This window comes from Helicoverpa armigera, chromosome 23, assembly GCF_030705265.1.
Source record: "Helicoverpa armigera isolate CAAS_96S chromosome 23, ASM3070526v1, whole genome shotgun sequence".
In the NCBI taxonomy this organism is placed as follows: domain Eukaryota; kingdom Metazoa; phylum Arthropoda; class Insecta; order Lepidoptera; family Noctuidae; genus Helicoverpa; species Helicoverpa armigera.
Genome location: NC_087142.1, coordinates 3,940,901 through 3,964,506, shown reverse-complemented (window position 1 = coordinate 3,964,506; position 23,606 = coordinate 3,940,901). Strand labels below are relative to the sequence as shown.

Below are 23,606 nucleotides of genomic sequence, written 5' to 3'. Positions count from 1 at the left end.
CGTTAAGGAGCATGAATATTTCATTACAATTAAAGCTTGGAGGATGCACTAAGTTAATGGCAGAACGATGTCAGTCTAGATTTTCTCATTTATATACCTATTTGATTTATTATTCGAAACAAAAGATTGTAAGATGAAGAAACTCATTTTTAATGCTTCAATGTCAAAATGTCAGCCAGTATGTTTTTCACTATAGTAAACAAAAAATACGTGTGAAACAGTATCTATTATTTTTTGGCTTCAATAAACTGTGTATTTAATTGAAATTTCTGATTAACCTTAAATCAGTTTATAGGTATGCGAATGTCGAAAATGTAGACATGCTTTTCATTCACAAGTCTTAGGTATATTTAAAGCCTAAGAAAGTTTTTAACAAAATAAATGGAGTAGATTGTTAGTTAGTTAGGAAGATTTTTTATGGATTGCGGGGAACTCAGTTCAGATGATAAGGCAAGCCATCGTCAAGGAAAGAAGCAAGCGCTGTTCATCAAAAACCGGCTTCGCATTGTTAAGAGTGAGTATCAAGGATCAGCCTCACGTGTAAGAAGATCAACCATAAACTCCAAGGTCATTCACAAACAATCTTTACACTTGTCAAACATAAACGAGGTTCGATGACTCTAAAATCAAAGTAAACCTTCGATATCAACAAAATATTATTATCTCTCTAAAACCGTTTGATCCCAAGTTCTAAGCCGTCCTAAATAAAGTGTAGCAAATAAACCTTGTTAATGTTATTCTTCTTAGTTTATCTTGGGCCGTCGGTGTAAAATGGCCCGTTTGTGTATTTTAGCCTGTTTTGTTTGAGTTCCAGATATACGAGACTATAGCAGATGGGACCTTTGAAGATTATGTTTTGGCTGTTTTACGCACTCTTATTTGTAGATTTTACGTGTTACTACGTACTACGTTTGTGTCGAGTTATGAATGTTTACCAACATTATAAAGCTGAAGAACGCTGTAATCTCAAGAGCTACTTGAACGATTTGAAAAATTCTTTCAGTGTTAGCTCATTGATCGAGGATGGCTTTTTATTTGAAAGGTAAAATCATCGCTACTCTTATACTCTGATATAAGAAGTGTGGTTGAAATTCAAATTACCACAATTTGTATGACCTGCAGTGTAACAAAGGTTAAGTTTATCTAGCTAACAGATGAATGACACCATAAATGAATGTCTGCAAGTTAACGTCAATCACCTGCGCATAGCTAAAGCACTTCTTATGTTTTCTTAACCACTTCGAGACGAAAAATACGAGTAAAATACAAAAAAAAAGTCGAACAAATTTGTGAATTATTCGTCGAGACAGTCCGACCCTGCAGGCTTTATAATAATACATTATTAAGCGTCCCAAAAAGCTCTTTGTGTTCGCAATAATGACATCGAATTTATTAAAAAGTTTATGCTAAAGAAATTTCGTGTTTAAATTCAATAATACTCGAGAAAAGTACTGAGACAAGTTTCGTATGATTCTATTGTTGACATAACAATGTTTTTTCAGCCCTGTGGACATGATTTCACATTGTAATAGGTACTCATTTTTGTCTTGTTAAAAGTTTTTTTTGTATTTATTTTTTCTTGTAAGCCTTTTTGTAGCAGTTTTCTTTTACGACTTATAGTCATGCGGTTGGGCGATATAAAATGTAACAAATTACTGTGTTGCGGAAACTGTTTTATTTACCTGCTGTAACACTTGTTTGGATACTTACGAACTCGCTTCCTATTGGTCCGTGAGATGTTAAAACAACTTACCTTTATTCTGTATTAAAAGCTCGTGGTTGTATTGAATAAACAGGATTTGCCTTAGAAGAAATGAAACAACGTGATAGAAAAAATACTTTATATAAATTTATACGACAACCCATTTTAAATTAGTTTTACACATACATATAATTTATTCACAGTATTGAAATATAATTTATAATAATCTAACTGTAGCGAGAAGTATACATTTATATTAAGTGTTTGTTAAAACGTTTATCTGAGATATATACAGAGTTATGTACTACGGCGTACATGTTAGACAGGCACACTGGTATGACAAATAAGGGTAGAAACAATTGAGACTAGTAAGGCCTTGTGGGCGAGTCGCTATCCGAAATAAATATTATATAGGCCCAAGTTCACAAACAACATAAACGACAGTTTTCTCAAAGCAACTGTTAACTATGAAATTCGATTTAAGCAAATCTCGTTTATGTTGTCAATGAAAATGGGCCTAAACGGACCACACACTATCAGTCAGCTGCTCTACGTACGTTTAAATGTTATGTATGGTACTTAAGAGACGAATAGTGCATTTTTCAAATGCGCAACGTTCGTGATTCGTGGCAGTGTGTGTTCCGCCTTGAGCTTGTAGCACACCAAACGCTGTAAGCTATAAATAACGATGCGATATTGGTTTTGAATAAAATGTAAAATAAAAATATTTATGTAAAATACAACTTTCGAGGATTTTGGACGCTTGTTGCATATAAAGACGGGTTTCTACTGGGCAACAATTGAAGTGCAACATGTAGCACAATATGTTGAAACTTAGCGCGGAACTTAGTTTTGTTACTAGCGATGTCGCGTTCAGTGTTGCCGTATATGTAGAGCGTAAATGTTGCCTAGTGAAAACGTACCTTAACCCCTTGTATGTCGCTAATTATCAAAAAATAGAGAATCTATTGTGAATCGCCTATATCTGCAATTCGCACAACGGCTTAACTGAGGAAAGGCGGTGACCACGTGAGCAGTGGTAATCTGAACCTGCCCGCTGCGGGATTGTTCGAAAGAGTTACCGCGGCCCTGGTACATAAAAGGCCTACGACGGAACACAACGGTTTTTAGTCAGTAAGAGTCTGACACTCCCTCACCGGGAGCGGTCATTTGATGATTTTGACGTCGTTAAAAAAAAAGTGGTAATCTGAAAAGTGTGTTGATATTAATATGTTTTTTATTTATATTAATACTAGCTTTCCGCCCGCGGCTTCGCCCGCGTGGAATTCGGTTATGTTGCGGTATAAATCACAACTATAAGAAAATCATCAAAAGACCCCTCCCGCTGTGGGTTAGCAGCGGTGAGGGAGTGTCAGACTCTTACTGACTAAAATTGTCGTGTTCCGTCCTAGGCCTTTTATATACCTACCAGGGCCGCGGTAACTCTTTCGAACAACCCGCAGCCCCGGCTGGCCCTGGCCACTGATTTCAAAACACCTTAAGAAGACTAATTCGCGGCGAACCTTAACACCGCGATACAGAAAAGCACAACGCCATCTATCGAGCTATCGGGAAGCTCGCGATTGAACAATGAGCTACAGGTTAAAGCGCGAGATATCATTGCACTTCTTACGTATCTTAAAAAAAACAACGTCACCACGTTTTAAAAAGCTATCATTCCACTTCTTACGTATTTTAAAAACACATCGTTACCACGTTTTAAAAACACCCAGCGCCATCTATCGCATACCTCAAGAACTAAATAACTTAACTAATACATATACCAATTAGTAATTCGTTGAATTATAGTTATTTCAGGATAAGTAGATGTAAAAAAAACAGTTAAGACGATAAAACAAATTGTACGTCATCCCTCGGGAATTCCTCATTTTCGAGGATTCATTATCGTATCATTTTTTAAACGACACACAGCGCCATCTACAATCCATCCATCAAGCAAACAATATTTTTGTTTTCCCTCGGGAATATCTATGTTTTCGGGATAAAAAGTACCCTATTATTTAATCCGGACTTCTAACTTTACGTCTGCAAAATTTCAAAGCAATCGGTTCAGTAGTTACGGCGTGAAAGCGGAACAAACAAACAAACAAACAAACAAACAAACAAACAAACTCACTTTCCGATTTATAATATTAGTAAGGATGTGTTTGGTGTGCTAAGAGCTTAATAACTTTACGCCTATGAGAATTTCTAATTGATCATATCTTTCCATTGATACATTTATAATTGAATTTTGACTTTTATACACTTTCTTCCTAGTTAAAATTTTTACTTTAGTAAGGTTCAAGGTAAGTTATAAAATCTAACAGTTTTCATAAAAACATTGAGTTTTAATTCTCTTTCAATACTTTTAGGATTATTTATAATTTTTCTAACTTTAATGAACCAACGATATAGGTATTCTACAGTTTTATGTTATTTTTGTAAAATATAGACATTTCATATTGACTTAAACTAAAATACATTTCGTATTTGGATATGAGATTTTGTCTTGTCTTTATATAAAAAAATATTAAACGTACAGACTAAATAATAACATGACTAGAAACTGTTTTATTAATAAAAAAAATGGGAACGAAATTACCCTTTTGGTATGTGAATAAACTTATTAATGACTTGGAAATGGTTTCGCATGTAGGTAAAGCTTTATACAGACAGATGCACGAATTAGTATATTTTAAACACTTGCATACTGTAGTTAAATAAATAAGTACCTAATATTCTCACGGGAGCGATCATATCAGTCTTAAAGCTCACCTTCATTTATCAAAAGATTATAAGCGTATTTCCTGACAACTTATCGATACAACTGAGTATAAAAAAAAAACAATAACAAATAAATAAAGAGCCGGTAAAGACAAAAAAATGCAACAATGACTAGTCTTAGGGGAGATCACACATTTTATGCTGAAGTGAAAACCTCCTTTGGCTTTTTACCTCCATGTACTGAAGGTATAACATTACTTTCACACCAGCGAATTACCCACTCGATGTGTTCACTTCTCAAGAATGTCGCTAGGTTTCACATCATCATTTGCACCGGTACGTATTTGTCAATTGTTTACTTACCGCCCGTATAAAAACCCGCTAGTGTGAAAAAGTTGTAAGGCTGGCAATATACGGACCGCTTGAACCAGTCAGGGGCGACAGCTTCAAGCTATCAGTATCAGTAGCAACTTCTCGAGCGGTTCGTGTATGTGCGTCCATAGAACTCTGCAGTTCACTATGCAGTCGCAGCTGCTGCTGTCGCCCCTGATTACTTCAAACGGTCCGTGTATTGCCGGCCTTACAAAGACAAAAAACAACTGACGACATACAATACACACGCATGAAGTAATCACAGAAAAATTATTAATAGGTAACAGGTGAACATATAATGGAAGGAATATTTAGACCACTATTAGGTATACACTCTAAGCATTATTTACAATAATAAATATCCATTAAATTAACATTTTTAATATTAAAAGGAATGTTGAACAAAAACGCTCGTTTTGAAATTGGAAGAACTCTAAGCAGCCATATTTCAAATTAAGAATATTTTAAAACTTTTTCGAAGTAATAAAAATAATTGAAAACTGAGCGCAGCTGTTTTTATTTGCTTTTGCTGTAATTCAAAATTATTATTTTCGAATTATACATATTTAACATTAAATAAATAATTATCCATTTGTATTTCAATAGTTTTGAATAAATAAATAAAGTTAATATTACCGCGATAATAGTGATTGTTGAAATTGATATTGCTCGGAATAATTAAATGTATATTGTTTCAACATAAAAGTGGTTCGCTAGGTCCATTGCAATTTGGAAAACTATTTACTCTAACCATGAAATAAAAAGTAATTACATTAATCAATTAAACCAATTATTATTTGGATTACAATATCAATATGGAGTAATATTTAAATTGATATTAATCCGAATATTATTAAGTTTTCATATAAACACAATATTCAGATTGTTGAGTGTTAGTTTTTATTTTTTAATTCATTATTATGTGGTGGTGATGGTAACAACTGCTTTCTAAATAGGACTTATTAAGCCACCAATTTTACTAAAAATCAAGGAAGGCTAATGTCAATAAAATTTTCCTTCATTTCCGAATTATTAACGTAAACAATATTAATATGGGAAAAATCTAAAATTACCATCTTAGCACTCTTTAATTCAACATCCGAACATATAAGGTATTGCTATCAATATTGGAATGTTTTAACGAATATTTTTCTCAATATTTACAAATGTTATGAAATTATGAAGCGCATATATTCCCGACTAGATTTACATGGAACTAAGTACATAAGCATTACATGGGGTGATAATATTACATAGTTTATATACATTGTTCATTAATATATACAGCTAATCAGTAAATCACAGCTCCTGATTGAAATTTTTCCCGTGGAAAGTCATGACTAGAATTAATTGACTGTTATTTGAGATTGCCTTGAATACGATGAAACTTAATTGTCTAATAAAAGGCTTTTTTTTCGGTTTGAGTAATTATTATTTTGTTGCGTCATATTTCGAAACCAAATAAGTAAAATAATTATCCACGGGCCAGTGAATATATAATTTAAATTCTAAAGCACACTTTGTTGTATTACACATAAAGAATTTCAATGAAAACCAAAGCTTTTAGGAAATACTATAGTATAAGTTTCGAGCGGTCGACGCTTAGCGTACCGCAACACAGAAACGCAGCAATTTCAACAGATGCTAAAATTGACATAGAATGCAAATCTGACAATCGAGGCAATCTCCAACAAGCAGCCACTTGACAGATAACAATCTACACTTATTTACACCACTAACCTAACTAGTTTGAGATCACGTCGGCTTTGGTTTGGTAGGTCACTTTCTTCTTGCTAACGTTACGTTTGATCGAGGGGTTCCTACTGTCGCTGTCGAGGCTCACTTCACTGACGGACTCTGAGTCGTGGCAGTAGGGCACGTCGGCGCACAGGTGACGTTCCACGCACTGGATGGGCTCGTCGAAGGAGGTGTGCTCTATAGTCCTCATGCGGTAAGGGTCCGGGCACGGCTGCCGGTCGCCGCTGCGTCGGGAGCGCGACGCGCGGCGATCCCTGCATCAGGAGCAGCGAGCCCGCGGCGCGCGGAACGTCCCCGCGCGCGCCTGATGTCACAACCGACACATCTCGTGCTGCGACACCGACGAGTACATCATCGTCGACACCGGGTACTGCAATATACATCCCCGTTATTCCACGGTTTACTGCTAAATTGATAGTAATCAACTGTTTGCAACCATAAAAGACGAATTTTACAACTTCAGAGTTTTATTGGAGTCGTTTAAAGCGGAAGGAGTATTTGTTCTGAATCATGCAACTGACAACACGTAAGAAATGGAATTTACGTTAAGGCATGATGAGTATTGGAAAGACATCTCAAAAACATTCAACACGAGGTATTAAATTTAGATAGTAAATACAAAATAGTGTCACCAGGTTATGAACTCAATTGAACTTTAGGCCACAAAGATAGCGTGTATGTATTGGCGTGACGGAATGAAAGATGTGATTTATTACATAAAACATCATAATAATTGACTTTGAATAATTAATACGCCATGTTATGGTATCCATTGAATCCCAGTCATGCAAACCAGTGATTATGCGAAAGAAAAACATAAATTAAAATTACGTAATTATGTTAAGGAACCATGCAGAAAACAAGCGTTGCCGCTGAACTATAAAATGGTAGAGGAATGAGAAGCGTTGAAGAATAGTCAGAGAGTCGGGTTATTATGTTATCTCAGTTAACAATGACACGAGTGCAGACAAATTGTTGTAAGAGCGTGGACAGTAACAAGGGCGAGGGCACACGAGGGCACACAAGGGCACACCGAGACAGAGTGCAGCGTGTGAGCGATAACAAGACAGTCTGCACGTACCTCTATCCCCTACGAGCGGACCGAGTGAACCATGTCAACATACGTCTACTTAATATCTGTCGAGATTACGCTCCTTCGCACGGCTCTGAATAGCTCCTAATTCGCATAAAGTATTCTAGAAACTTTTGGAAGATACGAATTGAATTTTTTCATCAAGGCACTTGGAAATATGGAGGAGAATCGAAGCGATGTATAGAATGGAGCTGATTCGCTATATGTATGTCTGTTCGCAGGAGTTTTGTCTGAGCTGTTGTATGCCCATCAGTTCGCTCGATGAGTAATAACGTCGAGTCGTGCGCAACTGAAATTAAAAGAACAAATTCATAACGATCTAAGAAAAAGCTTTTTAATTTGCAACCCAATTTTAAATTCCTTTTATTTAAGGCCTTTTTTTCTAAAGAAAAACTTAGTTTCTATGAAGTTTTGTGAGTAAAGTCGGATGCTTACTTGGGACTGTTTGAACCGTAGTTGCGGCTGGTATTTTCGACGCAACTTTCTGGGGCAGCACACGCACAGAATTCTAAGAAAAGCCCTGAAACAAAAGTAGAAATGTTTTAAAGATAAGTCGTTTTAGTTCCAAAGTCACACTTGTAATGTATACGGATACTTGTACAAGGCCTACTGACAAAATCTTTGGTAATTCTTTGACGTTTATCTTTTCTGATATTTTTTTCCTTATACTAAGTATACTTATACTAAGTATGTCGCTTAACTCAAATCCAAGTCAGCGAAACTAAGGGCCTTACTACAAAAACTTTAAACCCTGTTTTACACTTGTCTAATAAAATTTTGGCTGCAAAATGAACCATATGTCAACGTCATAATTTGACATTTTTTTAGACAAGGCATAAACTGACGTTTAAAAGTTTTTGTGGTAAGACGGTATATGTTTTTCTAATTGTGTGTTGAATAGTCGAAACTTTTCCTAGAATTGTAAAAAATATAATTAGGTACCTAATCTAAATTAATATACGTTATCTTTGATCAGGAAATAACAGTAATGTGCCTAAAAGGTACAAAAATAGATCATTCTGATTTGTTAACATAAATCGCGCTTGTGAGTACAATGCCGCTTTGATAACATCTCCTCAACTGAATTTCAATTTAAGACAATTGAATCAACAATTGAATGACGCTATTGTTGTTTTGTTAATTGAAATTGAGTCAAAAATAAGTTTTGAACGAGATCTAAGAATAATAATTTGAAGCGTCATAGACTGGAGGTGACTTTTGACTGTATGACATTTCCGAAAATGGTATCTAATGAGAAAAAGATAAGGTATGAACCAGAAGAACATGTAGTGCAAAAAGTTTTCGTATTACAATTTTGCACATAGGTATATAGTTACGTTAACAATATTTTTTACTAAGAAAACTGGACCAGCTTACTATGAAAACTTCCAAAAAAAAAAAACTTAATTGTATTAAATAAATTAACCAGTCCAATTTTTTACAGTCCACCCGATTGAATATGATTTATCTGGTCTCCAAATTTGACCTTTCCCATTGTCGAGGCAATATTTCATCTTAGAGGGCGAATAAAAAGTATCTTCGGACCTTGCCTGAAACTGTTCGAAGAAGTCCAATAAAAACAAGTTCTTCGAGAAATGGAACGAGGGTAGAAACAGTTCATTAACATTGTAATTTGGTGTCCTACCCTGATAGGCTGGGGATGCGATCAGCGCGGGGAAGATTTGAAATTATCGAGGTGAGAGCGAAAATTCTCCGTTTCGCACGGGGAAGTTACCTTCGAATTTTATCTTGTGGTTGATCTAAATATAACAAAGCTGTATAATAGGTATGAATGACTACTTTGTGATGATTTTCATGTTATGTACAAATGTTTAAGTATGAAGTTGTCTTAGTCTTTTATATTCTTTTCGCGGCCATTCTTCGCATTGGCTCTAAAATGATGTAGTGACAGAGACTTCAAGCAAACAGCTTAGTAACTTAGATTTAACTTATGGATAATTAAACTATCAAATGAGAAAACATATTGCTTCAAAGTCATAATTAGCATTTGTTAAGTTTACGCTGATGCGTAACACGTGTACTAGGTAATAAAAACAAGAATTGTCTCAAGAAATAAAAGAATATTTTGCAACCTAGACAGATAGCCAATGATAGTCGCCACTACAAATAAAAAAAAATCGAAAATTTTACCAAGTTTATCATAATTTTCCTTCTTGTTTTTATTTTAATTTGAATTCTTTGACTAGTGTTTTGTTGCACACCAACAAACAAATTCCCCAAATGTTGAATACTTCAGAGGAACTCTCAGAAAGTGGAGCAACCCCAAATACTTCTATTTAATAAACTAGTCCTGCCAGTGTGGAACGAAAGTGCACTATACCATTGTGTTCATACTTGGAGGTAGGTAGTAGCAATATCCTGCAGTACAATATTATAGAATGGGTCTTATCTGTTAAATGGTAACTTTTGGGTAAAAGATATGATAAAGTATGATTGTTATATCCAGGCTGATAATCTTCCGAATTTATAGGTTTCTCTGGATTTCCTAACTAAGGTCTATTTGAGTTTTTGTTTGAGTTTTAAATATTTACAAGTTTCATGTGCTTAGCTGTGAAAAATAGTTTAATGAAGAATAAATCGCCCTCATTTCAAAATATGCATGTAATGTGATTATATTATTAGGTGTTGCAGATAAGTTAAAAAAAGGTTAATTTACGAAAGTTCTAAAGGGAAGCAGATATCACAACAAAAACACCCCTCACTAAACAAACTAATTTACTTAATCAATTTAATTAACTCCAAATAAAGCTAATTTGGAGACTCTAATCTTCAGACCCCATGTAACACGTCATTGTACCGTGAGAGGAACGTCACATATTGAGTTTACATCCACCATGTTGTGGGTTCAGCGTCGTGAACAACACGGAACACAACTGCTCTTTAATCAAGCCTGTTCTAATGTCACCACACACACAAACAAACATAATACACACACACACGTACGCACAAGTCATACATACAAACAAGTCACACATACAAACACACACAAGGCAAGTCAAAGGTTGTATTTTCTTTTTTTCCGACTTGAAACGGGGGAATAAGAGTCTGACAGTCCCTCACGCTGCTAACCCACAGCGGGAGGAGGATGATCTCCCATAAAAAAGGTCAAAGGCTTTTATTTCGTATAGACCTAGATTACAGGTGCTTATGAAACGTCAGCAGCTAGTTGCACGGTTCCAAAGAGTGGGTCTTATGGAGAAGAACCGGCAAGATACTCCATAGACACTTTTCAAAAGTGAAGTGAAGAAATGTTTACAATATTTTATAGGTCATACAGAAATAGTAGGTAGCCTTGTAAACGAACGTGCATCTTTGAAAAAATATAAAAAGAGAAAAATAATAGTTTCGGAAAATGTAATGCATTTTCCTGTATGAAGCATTAGTGTGCATTATGTTTTTTTTGATAATTTTTGTTTTCGTTTTGAATAGTGAAATCAGAGTAGTTTTTAGTTTGTTGTGTAGATGGATGAATGCAGGACTTGCATACGCGCAGGGACGCGAGGGAATGAAGTGAATGGGATATTAAATTAGTAGAAAAAAGCAAGGGGTAACTATTTTTAATTAAGGAACCCAGTGAGGTAATTGTTCAGATAACTTCTAAGTGCTTCTTTGACATGCCTATTGCCTATACAGATTAATGTAAGGTCTCAAAGGAAAAAGCAGTTCACCCGCCTTTGATGACTATCAACTCGTCTTGTGATTTGCGATACCATTTGTCGCTTAGCGTTATACCATCTCTTGCCAAAACTGACAATCGCGAGGACTTACGCATTTACCTAAGTCAAGAGTACAATTAACTTTCGAACATTCCGGAGTCATTTGATTAAAATAAAAACGTTCTTCTTTTGTCTTGAGACAGGTTTAAGCAGTCAGAAGTCAACATAATAATTAAAAAACGAGCATCAAAGTTACTTTATAAAGACAGGCAGGACTTCAGAAAGTGTATGGTTTTAATAGGCCAGTGTATATTACGTTATTATTTACGTACTAGCGCGGCCCATACTCTAATTTAAGGTTACAAAGGGAAGCCTCGCAAACAAGTAATGAAATTTCAATTGTGGAGGTTTTCCCTCTTTGCTGGGAACGCTGTAATATTAAAGGCTTTTATTTTAGACGCTCTCGCACTTATTATAACTCATATAATATTTCGTTTATGAAGACAACTGTACAAACGATGTTAAGTTGAAAGATTTGGTATAGCATTCCAATTTATTTTAACACTGTCTTAGATTTTTTTTCTTGAATCTAGATATAAAAAATAGATGCGTAATCTTTGCATTCACTTAGGTCGCAAGATAACAATATTTAATACGACTTCTGCACTTGGAAATTAAACACTCAACTGAAATGAAAATTATCAAAAGGGAAACAACGTAATCCTCTTAATGAAAATACTCCATTAAATGACCATTGTACCTACCTACTCCATTTCAAAGGGAAATGGACGAATAAAATAGAAAAGTACGAAATAAGCCTGAGTATGAAATTCTAAAATTTCTTTCGTAGGCTCACAAAGGATTTTCAGTGAAAAATGCCGGCGATGCAGGGTGGTATCAGAGAATATACTGTTGGTTTTTATTTCTACTTATTTTGACTTAATTCTTTGGCATACTTACTTTTTGAATTTATAGAACATTAAAACAAACAGAAAGAATTTGTGTTTAAAAAAGTTGAAGGAAGATTGTCGAAAGCACGTAATTTAAAAGGGTATGATATTCATAAAGTAGGTACGCCTACCTAGGTTAAGCTTATTGGCTATTTTGTTTTGCAGTAATTAAATTAATACAGCATTTGTATCAAAATTTACCTGCAGTTTCTGTTTAATGCTGTAAAAAGGTGTGACATAAAACCTAATAATGAACAAAACAATAAAAACTTACTTTGTAATTCAATAACAGTCACTGCAAATTACAAATCGAATAGAAATCGAAGAAATGTAAAAACATTTTTCTTTTAAATAGAGGTGTGCCTTACTCAGAAAATATCTGCGAATAAGTAACTGCTAATCCGACCGTTTCAATGGTTCTCACCTGCGCTCTATTAGACTATTAAATCTTGAACATTAAACTCTTTATTGCTGCTACGTTGGACACTCCACGAGCTCAAAATACTGGAATATTTTTTAACCATTGCGCAAACTTGGACAACTTATAGTTAAACGAAGTACAAAAAAAGGTATTGATATCAAAAGATGTTTATTTTAAATCGATTTTATATTTTTCGCATTTCTTCAAAAATTATAATGTATGTCATGACAAACGCTGCTCTAACCTAAAATATGAATAGTTATAAAAACTTTTTAGAAGAGAGCGCTCGGGAATTTTTCAATTTAAGTTTTGTTCTAAAAAATGTAATGGAAGCGTCTGTGGTATCCAATAGACAATACGAACATTTTGAAAATGGAACAGACTCGCCATTTAAGTTCTGTTTTTTTTTTTCTATTTGTAAAGGCGAGCATTGGTTTCATTAATTCAGCGTTGAACCAGCTTGTGAGAAGTAATTTAAATGTTATTTTTAGTTTGAAAAGGCGGTGTTACAAACCTTAACCAGATGAGAGTGAAAGTTAAAAAATAAAAAAGGAATATAATACCTAAATATAAGACTTGAATAATACCTAAAACATTCTACTTAAACGTTTGATAAATAGGTACTATTCTGAATACCGGATCAAAATTGGTTTAGCCAAATGTGTGATACCTAATCGCGTACATCACGTACATACAGGTTAAATTGAGAACCTCCTTTTTCTGAAGTCAATTAAAAATTAAGTAAAGATTAGTCAGGCAGTTCAGTTTTATTACAAAACTCCTCATATTAGTGGTAATTTACATCATATTAAGCGCGGCTCAAGTTTAGCAAACAACAGCAATTTTTCACCCAACCGCAACATGGTTTTAACGCGGGGGAAATTGCGAAACAGTCTGAGGGAAAAAGAACAAATATAACGCTTTTGATCGCTAATTTATCGGCTACAGGTGGAATAATAGCATTATTACCAGTCTATGGGAAAAAGACTGGTTAGAAATTGATGCATAACGCCTTTTTTAATGTGGATAAGGCACGAGAAAATATGGTCGGTTTTATAAAATGAGAAATGGTGTGTACATTAATGAATGCACTGCTTTTAGGATGTACCAGGTTACCTATTGATACTTTTTAATGCACAAAATGACACATTTGAATATTGTTGCTTTGTGGCATACATTTTGTTTTGGATTTTACAGTATAATCCGTACAAATGTAAGCTGTATTAACATGTAAATATTTATAATACGCGTATAGCTTTGTAAGCTGTTCTATTTGATACATTTTGTTTGATTGTTTGAAAGCGCTAATCCCGCGCATTATAGGATCGATTTGAATAATTATTTCAGTATAGATAGCCTATTTATTGAGGAAGTTATTTTTATCCGGATGCGCGGAATAGTTCCAACGCAATGTAGGTAAAGTTGTTGACGGAATTTAGTTTTCATATAGGCACGGATTTAGCTCAAATATTTTTTAAAACTTGGTAATTGGGTGTAATTATTCTCAAACAAAATAAATGAGGGGTCATGTCGTAAAACAATTTCAGGTAAACTAACATCTATCATGCTTAAAGTAATGTTATTCATGTAAAAACGGTCCGGTATTGCGAAACAGGCGTTAAAGCGCGAATGTTTGGTATAAAATTAAAATATTTTCACACCGCTGAGCCACGGATAGGTATTAATTATATTATATATCCGCACAATTTGTTAACCACAACGAATTGCTCGGTTATTATTTTTTACCCGCAATTTGGTTATAGAACCGCATTTTAGCATAAATACATGAAATTAATAACAAGGTTCAATATGCGTGGATTACCATAGACTTCTTTGTTAACTTCTTAATCCATCATCACTGTCAAAATCTCTACTCTCATCAAAATCTCAAAATCTCATCTCTCTGTCAAAATTCTTTTACTCAGTACACTAGCGAGAAAATAAAACAAAGTCTGAATACTACTAGTTTATGTAAGCTTGCGTGGCTGTGTAGTGTGTACTTCAGATGCCGTATTTGTGTCAATTAAATATTTCATGCTCTGTAAAGTCGTGGCGCATAATATTTACACTTCTCTTACGAATTTATGCAACGTTTTGTGATTTATTGCAATAAGCTAAAACTATATTATTTACTGTACCTTTTAAAGTTATTATAATTTCTTTATTTTATCATTGGTTGGTATTATTTTTTACCCGCAATTTGGTTATAGAACCGCATTTTAGCATAAATACATGAAATTAATAACAAGGTTCAATATGCGTGGATTACCATAGACTTCTTTGTTAACTTCTTAATCCATCATCACTGTCAAAATCTCAATTAAGTTTCTTTTTTTAATGAATATCTGTGGTTGCCAGTGCATGCAAGGAATCAATTTGTTAGACCATTAATTAAAAAGCTTCGCTGATTAAAACAAGCACGAATGGCTGCCACCGCGGTACAAAATAAATGGTGAATTTGGTCCGTTATTTGTTTTTTACATTTTTGCAAGATCTCACCATTTGATGTTCACCTGTCTAAAAGCTTTTAACTCGCTTTTGTAAACACGTTGATTGTTTATTATTGGATTTTTGCAAACTGTTGGCATTTGTATGTTCTAAATCTAGAAATTGCATTGGTCAAAGTTTAAAACTTGATATGGAGATCATAAAGTACAATTACAATATTCCCAGAAGCAGTTCAATTTTATTTAAACTCACTCAAAATATTTTTCACATGACCCACTAATCCAGAAACGGTAGAATAAAATTAAAAACAAAGATCTTTTAAGGGTTCCGTTTTTTCCTCTCGAGGTACGGAACCCCAAAAGGGGAAATACCCCATATAATTTGTCTCATGCGTTCCATTGTTAAAATTTTAAACCTGAAAATATACGGACAGGAAAACATTTGAACATTTTTCAGTTAAAGGGGTAAAATAAAATGTGATTTATGATTACTTTGTCACGTTTCAAAAGGTTCAACCTTTTGACGCATTCCGTAATGCCGCGTATTTTAGCGGTATGCTCGCTCTTATGTTTAACGAGTATGTATTCAAAGTATACATATTTATTTTGTGCAAATTCATTACTTAAGCAAATTGAGAAAAGACATCTTTTTTCGTTTTAATAAAAAAAAAATGTGTCGTTACTTCTGATAGGCCCGTTTAAAAAATACCTTTATAGTTAACTAAAGGAATTTTGCAGAATAATTAAGCTCTTCCAAAAGACACTTTCAGACTAGCGTAATTTACACACTTATACACTCAGTTTAACATGTAGGTACACACCCAAACATTACACACACTTTACTTACAGAGCGAATAATCTACTTACTACTTTGAAACCGCTCCAAGTAAGTGACTTTTACCAGTGTCTTGGTATTCCGATATTCTTTATTTGCCTGTCAAATAAATTCTTTTACTCTGTACACTTCGAGAAACTAAAACAAAGTCAGAATACTACTACATAGTTTATGTAAGCTTGCGTGGCTATGTACTTCAGCTGCCGTATTTGTGTCAATTAAATATTTCATGTTCTGCAAAGTCGTGGCGCATAATACTTACACTTCTCTTACGAATTTATGCAACGTTTTGTTGTTAAAATCTTGTGATTTATTGCAATAAGCTAAAACTGTATTATTGACTGTTACTTTTAAAGTTACATTTACAGACAATATTGGTCACAGCCAGGCCAAGGTCTTCTTCCGACACAATAGTTTCACCATTTCAGATTATTCGCCCAACTTACTGTACCTAAAGTAATAAAGTGTAATAAATAAGTGTTATGTACGCATTACTGTATATGATACATAATTTTCACTTTATAATATACCTATGCGCTGCAATACCGTCATTGGCGTCACGAGCATATGACGAGCTATTGAACACTTAATGACTATTATTATTATATCTGTGAACAGACACTTGCTTCACATAAACGGTGGTATCATCCACTATTAAATATCAATGCTGAAGCTATAAATATACTTCAGGCAATTAATTTTCTTTTCAATGGTACTAAAACAAACGACTCTCTACGTTCATTTGTTTTTGGTTCCGTTCTTAATAAATTAACATTGTTTTTGCTACACTCTAGGTTGCAAAATCTTTCTCTCTTTGCCAGAATAACTAGCACTATTATTAACATGAAAATAGTGCGACGTAGCACTAATGACTTTAAAGTGGCTTAACATTGGCAGTTCGCATTTCCATTCATTATGAAACGACCATGTTCATAAGCATTAATTAGGGTAATTAGCTTCCGTTTCTTCCACTGTTAGTCACAGAACATAAAAACATGTTAAGAATAAAAAAATGTGTTAAGTACAGCTAGAATTAAATGCTTACTACATTTCTGTGGATTTTATTTTGTTGTTAAAATGTAAGAGGAAACATTTTTTTCTTTGTTTGTATCCGAAAGGCTCCGAAACTACAGAATCGATTTGAAAAATTCACTTTTGGAAAACCACACTCTTTACAAGTAGGTAACATAGGCTATATTTTAACCCGGTACGGACAGTAGCTCCCACAAGACTCGTGTGAAACCACGGCAAAACTGCTAGTATAAAATAAGTAGTTAATATTTTGTGTTTAAAAAGTGATTTCCTTTGAAAGTTGTGTAAGTTTGTAAGGCAATTGCGTGTGTAATGTCGGTCGACAAGGATTATGGAGGGATAAGCTTCGCCGTCATGTGTACGTGTTTCGAAAAAGTTTGTACCCTGGGTAATAGTTTTATCAATGGCTCAGTTCAAATGATGATATATCGGGTTAGTTATATGAAAGTCGGAGGATATATTTAGCTTACGTATCTAATAGCTTTAGCGTCTGTTTGTATTATGAAGACAGTAGAATTGTGTCTGCGGTTTTGACGTACAGAGAGTTAGTAAGAAACTTACTTAATTTTCAGTCTTAGTCGTATATAGGGATGTCCCTCGAAGAATATACCTACCTTTACCTATTTTCAAATAATTTAAAATATTTTTTTGTACCCAAATAAAATTCCCAATTTTGATGTCAAAAAATTGTTAAATGGATCTGTCCATGCTCCTTTTTCATTTTATCCATATAACAAGCGTTTCATTTAAAAAATACATTTTCTTATAATCGTCACACATAAATATAGTAAAATAAAAATAGCTCCTTATCAAATTTAATAATAAAATAAGTGAGTTTTACTCGTTACTATATTTTCCCAAAATGGAGTAAGTATTTACGTGTCTCACAATTCGTGTATTGAAATAGAGCGACCACGAAACTTGTGCGTTCTGAGCTCACAGCCTCAAAGTTTACCGTTATCTAGTCGGAGTTTGTACCAAAACATCGTGTAAATACTCCTACACAAATATATTATTGTGCTTGCGTAAGTGTGGGAAAAACATGTTTTGGGTAATATATTTTGTTGGTACAATGTTAAACTGTTTTTAGTTGCTGTCCAGTAGTATAGTTATCGGCACGTATCTTGAGCTCTGACCTACATCTGCGCAGAAGTGATTTATTAACAATCCTGAGTGACGGCTATGACGCGATGCACTGCGTATCTTACTTATGTCGATTGAACCAAAATTGAGTGAAACAAATTTCCTATAGATCCTATAGATCATCAAACGAGCCTTCAAAGTATTACTAAACTTTCACTTGCGTACCTCGGAAACTAATCCGCGTACCCGAATAAAAATCAGTCTATAGCCTTTTTCTACGAATGGGTTATGAAACATTATCCGTCTTACCACAAAATCTTTTAAACGTCAGTTTATCACCTGTCTAAAAAAGATTCAAATTATGACGTTGAAATAAGGTCCATTTTGCAGCCAAACTTTTTTTAGACAAGTATTTGACACATGTTTAAGTTTTTGTAGTAAGACCATATTATTTTTGTTCAAATAGATCTAGTAGTGTCTGACACAAATGCTTTTAAACAAACAAGTAGCTACAATATTGTTAGTAAAGATTTATTTGGCAGGCTTTGAGTAGTGTAATTAAGTAGGTCCTCTTCAATCCCTTTGGGTACGGAAGCTTTACCCAATGGCTATGGATAGGAAGTTTTACGATTCTATGGATTAGCCCTTAAGGATGGATAAACTGATAAGCCTACTACTTTCAAGTAAATTGGAGATCATGTCAAATGAAAGTAGGATGGAGATTAAAGGTCAGTGACCTTAGGGGACGGGGGAATTTTAGATAAAATCTCTTTTTAACTTGTGCGATGTGTGTTAGTAAGATATTAAGTTTAGTCAGCGGTTTCATCCGCGTATCGAGGGTACCACATCGTACCGGGATAAAAGTAGCATATTGGCCTCCTCAATATATAGAAGCTATTCGCCACTGATATTTTTGGATCACAGGACATACCTACCTATACGTGATTAGCGCGTTCAAGCAAAAGAATAATATACTTCTGACAGAAACGATTAGGAGGATGGAATTTATTACGGTTTTCTAAGCGGGATTTTTAAAGCCTCATAATGTTAATCTACCATTACCAGGATCTTGAAGACATCAGTGAAATTATCATTAAATTAAAAAAGAAAATAATTGTTCTGTTTACTCGTATTCTCTAAGATAACATTATAACTTTCTCCCATCATAATCTTGAACCAACAAAACTTACAAACACAACTTTAATTCTCACAGCAAAACAACTGCGCAACTTTAATGACAATGGGTTAATGCAGTAATGTTGGTAGCACTGAACAAACTTGTCAGTTCCGCCAACACTCCGAGACCGACCGGAACCGGGGCTCGTCGCTACACAAATGTGAGGTACGTATGTTACAGGAAGCTGAGTAAACGTTTCATCAAAGTTACTGTTGCAATAAGGTCTGTTTATATATAATTTATTTGAATTGAGAAGATAATTATTTATTGAGACACAAGTATAATGTGTGTGTTATGTAGTAAATTATTTTTATTATTATTTTTGAGTATGTTTCATTATTTCATTTCATAATAAACAAGTTAGTTGAATGATGTCTTCATGATATGACTGACATGAGTGATATGAAGACCCCTCTTACATCATCATCCCTCTGCTCTTATGTCAAATTTATTTTCATTGCGGTCGACGCAGCATGTCTTTGTCTTTCGTCATCATCTCATAAATGACATTCTTTCTATGAATATTGTCTTTCACACAATTCATCCATCGTATCTTTGGTCCAAAAAAAAATCCATCCTCTTTCTTTTTATCCACCCACTTTCATGAGAAAGAAGATTCCCTCATAAATCTTCCCAACTTACTGAAATCCTTTAAAACCTGACACACGTACAACAGCGATTACCTACTTTCCTCAACAGCCTAGACTTTCCGGCTTTCAGTAACACAATAGTTGTAACAATAGGCTCGCTATAGACGAGATAGCAATTGCAAGCATTCATTATAAACTGGTTGAAACAATGGCTTGCACTCGGGATGTTGGTGTTTAAAAGACTGCTTGTAAGTCGAGGAGGTTATAGTTATGTTCCCGGGCTGTGGAATTGTTCGAAAGTGTTACCGCAGCTCTGGTACATAAAGGGAAGGAACATGGTGGGATTTAGTCCGTAAGAGTCTGACACTCCTTCATACGTAACACACAGCCGGTGAGGGGATGTGATTATATAACGCCAAGAAAAAGATTATAGTTATGTTTTGAAGGAGCCAGTATTGTGCCTATATTAGAATTGACGTGCAAGCTGATGCTCCGCAAAAACCATACTACTCATGCATTAAACTACTGATCGTTGTCAGCATTTATGGGTCTAGAAGCCAATTTCAAGAAGTCTCCAGAGCTTAAGGCCTGACTTTTTCGGTGACGAATTACTGTGCAAGCAGCAAAGCAATTCTACATGTATGAAAGTCAGCTTAGCTCCATGTTTGTGTTAAAAGAAAACTGAACCAATCTTCAACATGAAGGTTCAATAATCCTTTGTAGGCCAACATTTTACTCAGCTCCAAAACTTACCAATATTGGGTCAGGAGTTTTAAGGCGGCTTTTTTCAAACAAAGACTCCTTTTACGGCAGAATAACCAGATTAGTGCTTAACATACTTTGAAACGTTCAATAAAAATGTAGGCTTTTGAATAGGTACATGCGGGCTGCGACAATAGTTTCACACGCATTTTTTTTTCACTATGTGAATGTGTGTACGTATGTGTGTGTGTAAACAAAATAATGTCACAGCTCGTCGGAATAATGTGGGTGCCATCATTTCACCAGAAACATGTCTGCGCCCAAATTAGACCATGCCTTAGGAATATAAATTATGTAACATTTTCACCACTTTTATATCAAAAGAAAGGTATAAATAGCCATATTTTGAGCGGAGAACAATTACGTTATTATGTAACGTGTAATTATTTAAATGGGCTTGGATTAAATATGTATGTAATATGTACTCGGATAGGCACGATAGTGACATTCTTTTTGTTATAAATAGAGATGAAAGTTTATTTTTGGCTTGAGGCAATACCACCAAAAACGCTTCTCAAATTGATTTCATTTAACTTCATAAGTCTCTCAACGTGCTTTTCTCAACTATAAAAATAACTATACCTACAAATATAACACCAGATTTGATTTATTAACACTATAAGATGCACTAAAAAACACGTATATTGGCAGTAGTGTGCGCACAAAACTGTGCAATTTGTGGTATTGTCAGATGACAAAAAGCCGTCGTTTGGCCTCCCTCCTCCATTCCGAGGGTACAAGGAGGCCGTAACACTTTTTTATTTCTTAGATTACGACACCAGTAAAATGTAAAGTGATTCCGCTTTTTCTGAACATGATAACAGTGCTGTTAACATTGTTATTATATGCATTAACTATTATTTTCAAAGGTTTTGTAACCAGATTAAAGAGATTCTTTAGGACGCTCTAAAAGCACGTTTACGCTTATGCTCTCAACAAATTGTGGAGTATTTAACAAGTTTATTATGTTAATTTAGTTGCTTGTAACTTCATTTATTTTATCTTGTTCTTCTTGTATGAATATTTTAGTGTTGTATTTTCGCTGTAGTGGGTATTAATTATACAGCTGAACTGATTTATAGCCTGAGGTAAGTCTAGAGTTGGGGTGTTTACTCTGCAAACAAATTCTAAATTTAGGATACATTAGTGGTAAAGTTTGATCAAATATTTTAGTCCTGATTTAAATATATTGATTTGTTTATGAATAACTTTAGAGTACAACAACTTTGGTAAACGCTAATAAAATAAACAATCGATAAAAGTATTTTTTTTGGAAAATAGAGGCTGATTTCAGTTAAACTAAACGTTTTTGTCTTCTCGATAAAAATAATTCTAGATCAATGAAAAACTTCTAGATTTAATGTAATTGTATTATAATTTATATAAACTTCTCTATAAAACATACTCCATACATCAAACCACCAAAATATCTAGGTATATTTATAACCGACATTTAAACCAGACACCTTTATTAAAGCTCGCTTCCATTTTCCATTTTCTGTGGCTCGAAAGCCTCAAAGCCGTCGTCTCCGGCCATAGACAATAGTGGTAGTGTACTCGAGAATTTGTGGCCAACACTTGACGAACAAAAGACAACTTAGCTGTCTGTTCGTTCAACATACTGAACTGAAAACTTACTGTCATCTAACTTAACTAATTTTGTTTTGTGCTTAAAGCCTTTTTAATATGCAAATTTTATATATTAAAGTAATATGGTACATCTTAGAGATATCAATATTTGAAAATAGTTTTGTCTCATTAATGGTCAAATACTGAAATAACAGTACATTTTAAGGACCTCTCAAACGTCATTCTATTTCTGACTACACACTTACCTCTGTAAAATTTGCGTCAGAAATACTTATATAAATAGAACTTTGAGGTAAGTAAGGTTTTGGTATGTCAACGTTTGTGATTCTCTAATTATTTGATGATGTTATTTTCTTTCCAAAGATATGCCAAAAAGAGGGTCGGCTCTGTTTGGTTAAATACTTACTGAGCACTACTAACAAATGGCATAGATCACTTCTTCTGAAAACAGTGCTGTTAAAAATTTGGATAAAAACATCTGTGAGTAGATGTTCCTTCCTGGAACATCTATATATGTACCATACCTATACGATATCGGCTTTTCAGAAAGCTAGCTAAGCTGCGATACCCTTTGTAATTTTTAGATCTCTAACATTCGTTACCGAACTAGACTGCAATAGGACAGCTTTAACCTTACTTGAAACTCAAAAATGTTTGGTTATTTGAAATGTTAGCTACCTATAGTAGTTACATATAATAATGTATTCAAGAAATATGGGTTCAATATCGAATGTCAATCAATAAAACATGAAGGATATTTATTGTTTTTCGGGTAATATAGACCAAACGTATCAAAGAATGTTAGACATTTTTATTATATTCAACTGAATATTTGTAGACACGTGTATTTTGTACGATAAATATTCTTTATGCGTTATCAAACACACAATTTATTTTATTGAAGGAATCTTAGGTTGAGCGACGCGTGACGTGTGTCTGTGGATGGGTGACAACCTCGTCTTGATTAGTTCCTTCGTGTTTCGAAAGGCACGTAAAAATACTGAGTCCTGACTGTCATTTAAACATTTGTGCTGAACAGGTATGAACAAAGGATCTATTCACAACACTTAAAAAATGATAGTGTTAATTTAAAACAAAATCTTACATTATTTTTAATTAAGTGCTCTTTTGCTTAACCGCACTCTCTGTAAAGGTTCTCTAGGATTTATGAGTAATGTGTGGGCTAGGTGAATGTGTTACTGAGTGAAATTTTCATTACATCTTGTTACTTACATGTTTTCGTACTGTCCGTTGTTTAGAGGAAAGGGTTAAGTGGTTACATTAAAAATATGAATTTTGAATAGCTGTGGAAATGAGGAAGTTTGAGGTTACACTACAAAGTATGGTGAGTTTTAGTATGTAATTTAATTATTTTCATCCGTATTTGTTA

The 23,606-nt window shown here is 34.2% G+C and overlaps 1 protein-coding gene across 3 annotated transcripts in view; it reads right to left on the bottom strand.

Moving 5' to 3' along the window:
- Positions 1–6,439: 6,439 nt before the first annotated feature.
- LOC110382458 (dopamine receptor 2) overlaps positions 6,440–23,606 on the bottom strand; it is a 145,783-nt gene continuing 128,616 nt past the window's right edge. For 2 of the 3 annotated variants that reach the window (XM_064040884.1, XM_064040885.1), the window contains 3 exons: positions 8,088–8,172; positions 7,641–7,941; positions 6,440–6,929 (listed from right to left, as the gene is read on the bottom strand). In XM_064040884.1, coding sequence (XP_063896954.1) covers positions 7,852–7,941; positions 8,088–8,172 — 175 coding nt within the window. In that variant the 3' untranslated portion in view covers positions 6,440–6,929; positions 7,641–7,851. The remainder of the gene's footprint in view (positions 6,930–7,640; positions 7,942–8,087; positions 8,173–23,606) is intronic. The other variant, XM_064040886.1, reaches the window with a different exon arrangement.